Source organism: Schistocerca piceifrons, chromosome 2 (assembly GCF_021461385.2).
Source record: "Schistocerca piceifrons isolate TAMUIC-IGC-003096 chromosome 2, iqSchPice1.1, whole genome shotgun sequence".
NCBI classification, from domain to species: domain Eukaryota; kingdom Metazoa; phylum Arthropoda; class Insecta; order Orthoptera; family Acrididae; genus Schistocerca; species Schistocerca piceifrons.
The window spans coordinates 77,159,140-77,171,551 of NC_060139.1; the positions used below are offsets into that span (position 1 = coordinate 77,159,140).

Below are 12,412 nucleotides of genomic sequence, written 5' to 3' on the forward strand. Positions count from 1 at the left end.
TATTCAATCTGTATATTGAGCAAAAAGGAAACAAAGAAAAATTTGGAGTAGGTATTAAAATCCAGGGAGAAGAAATAAAAACTTTGAGGTTCGCCGATGACATTGTAATTCTGTCAGAGACAGCAAAGTACTTGGAAGAGCAGTTGAACATATTGGAAAGTGTCTTGAAAGAAGGATATAAGATGAACATCAACAAAAGCAAAACGAGGATAATGGAATGTAGTCGAATTAAGTCGGGTGATGCTGAGGGAATTAGATCAGGAAATGAGACACTTATAGCAGTAAAGGAGTTTTGCTATTTGGGGAGCAAAATAACTGTTGATGGCGAAGTAGAGAAGGTGTAAAATGTAGACTGGCAAGGGCAAGGAAAGCATTTCTGAAGAAGAGAAATTTGTTAATATAGAGTATAGATTTAAGTGTCAGGAAGTCGTTTCTGAAAGTATTTGTACGGAGTGTAGCCATGTACGGAAGTGAGACATGGACGATAAATAGTTTGGACAAGAAGAGAATAGAAGCTTTCGTAATATGGTGCTACAGAAGAATGCTGAAGATTAGATGGGTAGATCACATACCTAATGAGGAGGTATTGAATAGAATTGGGGAGAAGAAGAGTTTGTGGCACAACTTTACAAGAAGAAGGGACCGGTTCTGAGGCATCAAGGCATCAAGGGATCACAAATTTAGCATTGGAGGGCAGCGTGGAGGGCAAAAATCGTAGAGGGAGACCAAGAGATGAATACACTAAGCAGATTCAGAAGGGCGTAGGTTGCAGTAAGTACTGGGAGATGATGAAGCTTGCACAGGATAGGGTAGCATGGAGAGTTGCATCAAACCAGTCTTAGAACTGAAGATCACAACAACAACAACAACAATGCTTCGTCTACAATATATGACTGAAGAAGGCAGAGCAGCTTTTATCCCAGTCAACAAAAAAGGTCGAATAAGGAAAAAATTCATTCAGTCGCAAATTTTTGTGCAGTGGTACGATGAATAAAACACTAAATGTGAACAGTTGGGTGTGTGGTGGGGGTTTGAAAAAGGTCGTTTGAAGGTCACTTTTTTATGTTTTTCTTTTCCCAGCAGAAAACTAAACATTACATTTCCTACATTTTCATTTTTCGTTAGGATTAATAGTTTCCACAATTCAGGGGATGGAGAATTGGCATATTTTTAAAAACAGTCTTTCAATGGTAGAAAATTAATTTTTATTGTTAAATGAAGTGGGTTAAAGGCAAGTATGAAATGTGTGTCCCACATCGAAGTGCAGCATTGCCGTATTTAGGGATAAATTCTGTGAAGATATTTAGGTGGACTCTGTCCATGTCTGTTTCCTGTGTTAGTATCTTTAGTGTGTAATTCTATATTCAATGTAGTATTGACATACTTTATGGAAAAGAAAGAACACCTGGGACTGTCTGCACACTACGTCGCCAGTGACACGAGGTGACCTGTCGAAGGATTGATACCATTGTATGAAGTAGCCTGTAGTTGCTTTTTGAGACATACTGAAGTAGATAGTGGAGAGTCACCTCTTCGCCCTTAAGTTTGCAAACGTATGAAGGAGGGAGGGCATGGCCACAATCTATCGACCTATCTTCCCTCAAGCTTCTTCCACAGCCCTCCCTCTCCCCACCCCCTTCAACCTGTTATACCTAGTTTATCACTTAATACGTATGTAGCGCTCTTATATGTGGTACATACATCTGATGTTTGTTCTTAACCCACTTAATTATACAATGAACATCGATTTTTCACGTAGGAAATTTAATGTAGCTTAATTTTGTAAGGGTAAACATTTTCGTTAGAAGCCTCGGTTTTCGAGTTATTCTAGAAAAAGCTCAACGTGACCTTTAAATGCCTCTCGCCCTTCACGCTGTAATCTCCCCCTTCCTTCCTGATTCCAGCTATTGTCCACCATAAGAAAAAGTCTTTTATAGAAAAGTTGAGAGGAGCGAAGATTACAATAAACTTTCTTGTTTACTTAGCTTTCTGGGTAGAGTTGGCTCCACTTTTTCTTGTCTAGAGGCCTGATTCTTGAAGCTCAAATTTTCACACTTTAAGTCCTTATGGTACGAACTGATCTAAATAAATTTGAAGATTGTTGTTGCAGTATTTTTGTTGTTACGTTAATATATTATATCACATTTTCATATATCATACTGTCTTTTGAATTTTCACAGTAAGAGAGTCGAAGTTACATTATTCGCCCAAAATACAAAAATACGTCCGACCGCATCAGAGGCACGCTTACTAGTAACTCACTCAGCGGAAATGACAATATTTCACAGGGTTTACAAGTTTTCTTGAGAAATGACTTTCTATTAGTTTCGATTATTATTACATAAATGAATCCAGAAATAAAGAGAGTAAACACTACTAGAACAGTACTAGATTTCGTAATTAAGAATAGAGGTTTTAAGTGTGCCAAGTAATTTATAATTTCAAATGTTTCTAACAAAATACTTTTAACTTTATATTCAGAGCTAGTACTTATCGGTTGTAACATCTAAAATAAAGCAATTCCTTTTCATAAATTTTAGCTTGAAATATAACATATTGAGTATAAAATTACATGAAAGTTTTCAGAAAATCACCCGAGATAATACAGACTGGGCCAAAATTTCAAAAAAAAGTACTGGTATCGACAATTACTGTTGAGGAAAAGTAATGCTAAGAGGAGGATGTCCCATTGCAGCGCTCACATCACACGGATAAGTTTTTGGTTGTAGTCCCTCCCACCAGTGTATAAAAAATTGCGACTACACGATTTTTTCCTGATGTCCCTTCGTTGATTGTGCAAGATGCCCTTCCTTCTAAACTGATACTATTATTACTCAGCTTAGCCGCGAGTCTGTAGAGTGTGGTGTATGTGACGTACGGTATAACTGGTCAGCATTTCCACCCGGAATTTGCGAGCGTAAGTCGGACCTTCCTTGATCCACCTTGGTGGGTCCTGTCGTCGGATATCCTCCTACCTGTGAGCGGTACAGCTCTCGTAAATGTCGCCCCGTGCAGATTCATCATTAGCGCATTGGATGTCTCTGTCGGTGGAAGCTAATTGTCTGAAATTGCTGTCGATCAACTTTGGGGTATCTATTTACTCGAAATTAACATTCAGAATGCTGTAATATCAGTTGTATTCGAATTAGATCAATAATGAAACACTCATGTCACAAACTACTCGTAACCGAGAGCATGGCTACCATCGAACAAGACAGGAAGAGCTCTTAACGCCGACTGCCGACTTTGGCGCGCAGTCTGTATCTCTTACTAGTTTCGTCACAGTTCGTGGATTTCCGATCAAGTTCGTACTTACTAAGATACGCATTTGTTAATGAATGGGTGTGAATTTTAACGAGGCAAAATTATGATAAATAGTTTTAAATATCCAGAGGCTCCTCCTAGTATTCATGTTGTCATAAATGACTTTAATTATTAAATATAAATAAACAAAATCGGTAACTTTGACGCCAAGATGGCGGTACTTCCTGTCATGTATATTTCCCAGGCTGACGCTTGTTCATACAGTCCAGTGCCGAGCCCTACCCCACTACGCGCGACATATGGTCGCTTCGTCAGCTAGCCAGTCACTGTAGGAAATGCTCTCCGACTCACGGCCGGCTACGGACTACAGCACTTCCTAACTATTGTGAATACATGAATAAGAGACAATAATTTATTAAAACTGCTAAAAATGTCTTCCTCACTCAAGAGGCACTTTACAATTGGACTATCTGGCCACTGCACAGTTTATTCACTTCTGCTGGGAGGCTCTTGATTCTTAAAAAGTAAAGATGGTGGAAGCAACGTCGATTCGTTTGGAATCTCATTCACCACATTTTGGAAAGATCGAAGTAGCACGTCCTGTGTCCGATGCTTTCTTAAAGAGCAGAGCCTACGTGCTGTAGTTTGCCTAATTCCCTCGTCACTCGTGTGTCTGTGTGTCAGGACGCTGGTGGCCGCCGGGATGGACCCCGACGCGCGCGACCGCCACGGAAACACCCCGCTGCACGCGGCGGCGGCGCGGGGCCGGCCAGAGGTAGTGCAGGCGCTGGTGGAGGCGGGGGCCACGCTCGACGCGGCCGACGCCACGGGCTCGACGGCGCTGCACTACGCCGTGCGCACCGGCAACGTGGCGGCGGCGCGGCTGCTGCTGGCCGCCGGCGCCGACACCGAGGTGCGCGACGGCGACGGCGACACCGCGCTGCACCGCGCCGTCTCCAGGGGCTCGCTGGACGCCGTCAGCGCGCTGCTGCACGCCGGCGCGCGCCGCGACGCCGCCGACGCCGACGGCCGCACGCCCTACGACGTGGCGCGCCTCTTCGGCTACACCGACATGCTCCGCTTCCTGCGCCTCTCCCCCTGACTGCTTCACCAGTCTACTACACCTCTCTGTCCATACTTTGCAAACCACTGTCAGCTGCGCAGCGAACGGTGCTCCCCGTAGTGGGAGTTGTTATGTCTTCTTCCCGTTCCAATCATGTATGGAGCGCGCAGTGAATGTTTAAGTGCTCTTTGCGCAATATCATTAATATAATCTGGTCACCACGACCATAACGGAGCAATATGTCCTTTATAGCTTCTTCTTCAAACCTTCTAAGCCTTCTAGGGACAGTTTTTGTCTGTCATTAAGAGTCTGGCAGTTCAATTTCTTTAGCATCTCTGTGACACTCTCCCATGAGTCAAATAACCCTATGACCACTCGGCCTCCCCTCTCTTTATATATTCCATAACGACTACTAGTCCTATTCTGTATGGGCCCACACACCTCACTAATATTCTTAGATGAGTCCCACGAATGTTTTATATGGAATCTCCTTTGCAGAAGAGTGGCCAAGCAGTTCTAGGCACTGCAGTCTGGAACCATGCGATTGCTATGGTTGCAGGTTCGAATCCTGACTCGGGCATGGACGTGTGTGATGTCCTTAGGTTAGTTAGGTTTCAGTAGTTCTAAGTTCTGGGGGACTGATGATCTCAGTATTTAAGTCCCATAGTGCTCAGAGCCATTTGAACCATCTTTTTCCTTTGCAGACTAATTGTATTTTCCGACTGTTCTACAATAAAGCGAAATCAGCCACAGGCTTTATCTAGAACTGAGCCTACATGATCATTCCATTTTATACCCCTACAAAGTGTAACTCCCTACTTTTTGCAATGCAGACCATGGCAACAAGCACAGGAAGTGAGTGAATCAGATTCTGGAAGGTACCATCAAGGATTTGTAGTCATGTCAACTCCAGTGCTGTGGCCAGCTGAGCTAGGTTTCTCGGCTGAGGATCCATTGAGCAAACAGCCTCGAGGTGGCTCCACAGATTCCGCTACAAAGTTTAACACCCTACTTTTTGCAATGCAGACCATGGCAACACCTACAGGTAGAGAGTGAATCAGATTCTGGAAGGTACCATCAAGGATTTGTAGCCATGTCTACTCCAGTGCGTGTGGCCAGCTGAACTAGGTTTCTCGGCTGAGGATCCATTGCATGAATAGCATGATCAAGGAGTGGTTCCACAGATTCTCAAGCGATTTTAAATCTGGGGAATTTGGCGGCTAGGGGCTGCAGTAAACTCATTGCTGGTGCTCTTTCAATCACCCACGTACACTGTGAGCTGTGTGACAACTTGTATTGTCCTGCTTGGAGATGCTATCATGTGGAGGAAAAACAGCATGCAGGTGTGACCATCAGCAGCAGGGTAAGGGCAGCGTGGATGCACTTTTGATATCTAATTGATAAGTAGATTAATTACATTGATCTATTAATTACCACCACTGCACTGCAAGTAGTCTTCAACCATGAGGACACATGATGCAGCATGTCTCACATCCTTAGCCTGCCTTTGGGTGTCCACATCTGCTGTAAGATATGGATACATTTTGGATTTTAGACCAAGAAACTCCACAATCGGGAATCCATTCACTTCATCCTGCAGTAGGTCTATAATCCTCTTGTTAATAAACAAACAGAAAATAGATAGATGGCCTAAGATTCAAAAACTTCATATCACTGATCCCACAAAACAAAATTTTTGATTAAAATTCTTCAGTAAATTTAAACACAGCAGTACTTACCCTTTAAACAAAGAATGTTTAAGGGTAATCAAGTTTAATAGTTAACGAAAATACTCACGAAAATACCCAAGAAAGCAAGTATAAACATGCCCTTACTGTAGTACTGACACCATCGCCAAGGATAGAGGAATTCTTGTGTTGATCCCTTGTGCCTTCCAAAATGACGAGATCACCCAGGAGATACGACAAAAACAATCCCCAGACCATATTGCACTCTCCTCTGGCCTGAAACCATAGTACGATTGTTGCAGCATGTCTGCTTTCAGTCCTATGGAACATAAAACGCGATTCACAGGAAAGGGCCACCTTCGCCACTTAGTTCTCCTCCAGTTGCGGTATTGGCGCGGAAATTCCAGCCTTATGCGCCAAAGGATAGCAGTCAGTATGGGTGTATGAACCAGGTGCCTGCTGCAGAGGCCCATATGAAGCAATGGTCACTGAGCAGTCATTCAGGAGACTCTTTTGGTAGTCCCTTGGTTCATCTGGGCTGTCAGTTTCTCAACATCAGTGCTTCTATTCACTCTAACACATCTCCACAGTCATTGTCCACTCCTCTCATCTATGGCCTGTGGTGCACAACAGTTCTCCTGGCGCTGATTTTGGGTAACACCAATTTGCCATACATGGTATACTTTAACCACAATGGCACATGAACTGTTTACAAACACAGCATTTCAGAAACCTTTGTATCTTTGACCCAAAAGCCATTGATACCGTCCTTATGGGAGTCAGATAAGTCTATCTGTTCCCACATTACAACGACGATGACTGCTCTGTTTTTTGCATCCCCCTACCAAATTTTATATAACCACCACTGCTAGCGCTGCCACATGCAACCAATGTAGTCTGGTGACATTATTCTGACTGAGCAGAAATCACATATGGGGTTCCCCAAGGCTCAATCTTAGTTCCTCTATTGTTCGATATATATATATGTAAATGAACTTCCATTATATAAGAAGCAGAATTAGTTCCTTATGCAGATGACATTAGTATTATAATCAATACAACCCTACATAAAGAAATAGAAGAAACAGTAAACAATGTTTTTAAAAACATCATTGACTGGTTTTCTGTGAATGATCTCATCCTCAATTTTAAAAAGACACAACATCTTCAGTTCTGCACATTTATGGATACTACATCAATGATAAGTATAACACATGATAAGGAAATAATAAATAGAATGGAGGATTCAAAATTCTTAGGTGTTCATGTTAATGAGACTTAAAACAAGAAAAAACTCATTTTGGAACTACTAAGAAAACTTAGTTCAGCCACAGTTGCACTTAGAACGGTTGCAAAAGTTGGGGAGAGACAAATCAGAAAGTTGACATATTTTTCATATTTTCAATCAATAATATCATATGAAATAATGTTCAAGGGGAAATCATCTTTAAGAAAGGAAGTCTTCATCGCTCAAAAACGTGCTGTAAGAGTAATATGTGTAACACATCTATGATTATCTATTAGATGTGTGCTTACGGAATTGAGATTTTGACTGCTGCTTCACAGTATATTTATTTCCTCACAAAGGTTGTTGCAAATAATCCACTGTAACTCAGAAGCAATAATGATGTACATTGTTACAAAACCAGAAGGAAAAGTGACATTCATTACTTCATGTTAAGGTTGTCTTCAGCACAAGAAGGAGTGCAAGATTCTGGAACAAAAAATTTTTGTGACTTACCCAGATATATAAAATGTCTGACAGATAGCGAAATACAATTTGAAAACCAACTAAAAAGGTTTCTCCTTGACAACTAATTCTTTTCTGTAGAAGAATTTTTATTACTGTAACATGTAAAAGGTGGTGAGCAGTAATTACCAACTCACATGTGTCAAAACTAAGAGAAGACTACTTTATAATTGTTCAGCATATAGCCATATTTAAATATTAAGTTGTCATATGAATGTAAAATGACACGTTACCCTCTATTACTTTTTATTGCACAAATTATCCATGGAACATAAAGGTGACTAACGAAGGCCTTAGGAGGTTAAAAGTGCATCTTCACTGAATGATGATACCTCAAAATCTGGAGAATAACAGTTACTGGGATAAGTGCTGAAACACCTGAAACAGAAACAGACATTTTCAAAATTGCTCAATTTAGAAATAATGAGACCAAGAATACGACGAATATAGTAAAAACCATTCTGGGACACTATTAATTCCCATAAGGATATGATGACATGAATGTCATGCAAAATTGTCAAACGAAGAGTTCCCCCTGCTCATGTACTGTAACATGCAACAGGTTATCTTGCAAGGCAGGAAGGTTAATCAAAACCGCTCGACAGATTAAAGACCGTGGCTGCTGTACCGACCAGACTGAGAGTGGATATTAAGTTCGTTTAGGCAAATTCTAACAAAATACAATACACAAGCAGTTAAAATTCGATCTCACACAGAACAAAGATTACATAGTCCATAGGTAGCACACACGAATTCCCTACCTCAACTAACTTACGACTGCCGCATTGTGAAGCTCGAGTATAGGGTGCACGTAATAGATAGGATAAACGCTAACGAAAATACACTCCTGGAAATTGAAATAAGAACACCGTGAATTCATTGTCCCAAGAAGGGGAAACTTTATTGACACATTCCTGGGGTCAGATACATCACATGATCACACTGACAGAACCACAGGCACATAGACACAGGCAACAGAGCATGCACAATGTCGGCACTAGTACAGTGTATATCCACCTTTCGCAGCAATGCAGGCTGCTATTCTCCCATGGAGACGATCGTAGAGATGCTGGATGTAGTCCTGTGGAACGGCTTACCATGCCATTTCCACCTGGCGCCTCAGTTGGACCAGCGTTCTTGCTGGACAAGCAGACCGCGTGAGACGACGCTTCATCCAGTCCCAAACATGCTCAATGGGCGACAGATCCGGAGATCTTGCTGGCCAGGGTAGTTGACTTACACCTTCTAGAGCACGTTGGGTGGCACGGGATACATGCGGACGTGCATTGTCCTGTTGGAACAGCAAGTTCCCTTGCCGGTCTAGGAATGGTAGCACGATGGGTTCGATGACGGTTTGGATGTACCGTGCACTATTCAGTGTCCCCTCGACGATCACCAGTGGTGTACGGCCAGTGTAGGAGATCGCTCCCCACACCATGATGCCGGGTGTTGGCCCTGTGTGCCTCGGTCGTATGCAGTCCTGATTGTGGCGCTCACCTGCACGGCGCCAAACACGCATACGACCATCATTGGCACCAAGGCAGAAGCGACTCTCATCGCTGAAGACGACACGTCTCCATTCGTCCCTCCATTCACGCCTGTCGCGACACCACTGGAGGCGGGCTGCACGATGTTGGGGCGTGAGCGGAAGACGGTCTAACGGTGTGCGGGACCGTAGCCCAGCTTCATGGAGACGGTTGCGAATGGTCCTCGCCGATACCCCAGGAGCAACAGTGTCCCTAATTTGCTGGGAAGTGGCGGTGCGGTCCCCTACGGCACTGCGTAGGATCCTACGGTCTTGGCGTGCATCCGTGCGTCGCTGCGGTCCGGTCCCAGGTCGACGGGCACGTGCACCTTCCGCCGACCACTGGCGACAACATCGATGTACTGTGGGGACCTCACGCCCCACGTGTTGAGCAATTCGGCGGTACGTCCACCCGGCCTCCCGCATGCCCACTATACGCCCTCGCTCAAAGTCCGTCAACTGCACATACGGTTCACGTCCACGCTGTCGCGGCATGCCACCAGTGTTAAAGACTGCGATGGAGCTCCGTATGCCACGGCAAACTGGCTGACACTGACGGCGGCGGTGCACAAATGCTGCGAAGCTAGCGCCATTCGACGGCCAACACCGCAGTTCCTGGTGTGTCCGCTGTGCCGTGCGTGTGATCATTGCTTGTACAGCCCTCTCGCAGTGTCCGGAGCAAGTATGGTGGGTCTGACACACCGGTGTCAATGTGTTCTTTTTTCCATTTTCAGGAGTGTAATAAGAAGTTAAACGATGAATTCTCCAAAGAAATGTTATATGACTAATCGTCAACCTAAGGTCCTTCAGAAGTTATAACACCAAATGACACAAAAATCGCCCTTAAAAATAGAGAAAACGGTAAAGCAGTTGGGACCGACGGAAATATGACTGAAGCTCTAAAGAAATATGAGGGTTCCAGTACATCATGAATCACTGAACTACAGCCTCATCTTACGGAATGGAGAATGCCTTCTGACAGGAGATGAAGTAACCTTGTTATGTTACGCCACCTTAGCGTCAGTATAATTAGCTGTTGGGCAGGGTGGCCAGGCTGCAATAAGTAGAGGAAGTAATCTTTCAAACATCATACACAATTAAACAACAAGTTTCAACAAACATTTATTTTAAAAGGTAATTCCACACATTACTCGTAATCAAATTGTGTGCACCTTATTTGTAAAAGGTTTCAAAAGCAATACAATATCAAATTCAGGACAAGAATCTTTAAAAAGACGCCATCACAGAGGTCACAATCTGTCACCTGCCATAACAGGATCACCCAACAGGACCTAAAGGCACGGGTAAATAGCCAGTTACATTCAAATCAGTACAACAGACTAAAAACGAAGGTTACATTTCAAATACCCTTTTCTTGAACCAGAAAAATGAAACGCTTTACAGTTTTAAATCGTACCATTGCAGAAAATACGGCAAGAAAGGAAGAATGAATTGAGTGTTGGTGTTACTAACGATCATCCTCTTTTACCTCCTCTGCATTACTGCAGATGACGTGTCACTGAGCACATCTGATCTGTGCATGCAGTACACGTGAGGCGCCTAGTTGTTTCCACTGCACTGTGTGAAATACGAATGTTCTGTTACAGTTCACTAACGTGCTGTCTTCAAGTTGATGTCCCCAGCGCAGAAAACAGCACGCAGGTCGTTGGTTCTGTATCTTGAGGCTGAAACTGACTTTTAGCGAGGTTCTGTTCTGAAATAATGTATCACTTCTTTGGGATGCCACTCGCGTATTTTAATATAGCCACACGAGAAGACTACATGAACTTAATACAATACCTTCTGATACAGCAAAGCACATGATCAAACACAATGTTTACGAAAATGTATCTTTACACTATTTGTGGCACGTGTCTGTGCCTCATGACTTTTGGAATGAATCTTTTAATACTGAATACTGGCAAACACATCCTACGATAGACAACATGACTGAACATCTCGACTGCCTAATCCAGAGTGACGAACGGGAGCTTAAATAAAAATTGGAAATACATCCTACGACAGATAACATGCCTGTTCTTCTCGACTGCCTAATCCAGAGTGACGAACAGCCCGAAAAACTTCGCGCACCATACCAGAAAAGGCGTGACCCGAACCCTTCCAAAATGCTTCGTCTGCAATTTCTTTTGTTTTTGATTTAAATTGTTTTTAATAACTCTAAAATGACTGATTGAAAGTCAGCTGTTGAGAGATATTTATATTAAAAAGTGAAGTCATTCCAATGAGTAGTTTAACTAATAATAATAACTATACTTAACGTTTTGGCGCCCTTGCTCCGAACATAGCAGCCATTCACAGAGCAGTAGCATTATGCAGGCGGTCTTTCTCACGGGAATGGTACCGAATCTAACATCTGTCACAGGTACCTCACACCGCGTTTCGTCATCTATATACTTCTTGCATCTCCACTGCTCTGGGAACAGCTTCTTGGTGCATAATATGATGGCTGACTAAGCCAGAAATAATACCAAAATATTGAAATATTGGAATTTACTGATGTCAGACTGACATAAATGGCTATAAATAATTTAAACCTTGAAATTTTTAAGACTCAATCTCTTTCACAAAATTCGAATATAATCTCAGGAGGACTCTAGTTTGAGTGGGACTGGTAATAATGAATGTATTACAAATAATGAAAAATGAGCTAATTTACGAATAAATGCACCTTTCAGGTTTAATAAATATAAGGAATTCAGAATGGCAATGGGCATTGTGCAATAAAAATTATACAGAATTTGTTAACCACGGTTCAATGACAAATTTCGTGTAATAATCTTTCAGTGGCACGCTACTATTTTTGGATTAAATGACCTAATGCAACAGGTATTAAACCACAAATACAATGCGCCACAACGACTCAAAATCTGATTCAGACTACAAAGCAGCTGTACAACTTAAGAAGCACATAAATTTTCCTATGTTAGCAAGGCCTTCCGGTCAATTTGCCCATTATGGTGATACCAAATTTATTCAAATAATCGAAGGTTGAAACAGCTTTCCTTTCCAAAATGGTATAGGCCAATATATTTTGACTGATTTTATCAAGCACAATGTAGTCTGAAAACAAAGACTAAGAAAGTTCGCCCAGAAGTTTGGCC

At 42.6% G+C, this 12,412-nt stretch overlaps 1 protein-coding gene across 1 annotated transcript in view; it reads left to right on the forward strand.

Moving 5' to 3' along the window:
* Nucleotides 1-4,366, forward strand: part of LOC124775160 (ankyrin homolog) — a 58,233-nt gene extending 53,867 nt beyond the window's left edge. Inside the window, exon 3 of the mRNA XM_047250000.1 lies at nt 3,949-4,366. Coding sequence (XP_047105956.1) covers nt 3,949-4,366 — 418 coding nt within the window. The remainder of the gene's footprint in view (nt 1-3,948) is intronic.
* The last annotated feature ends 8,046 nt before the right edge of the window (nt 4,367-12,412 follow it).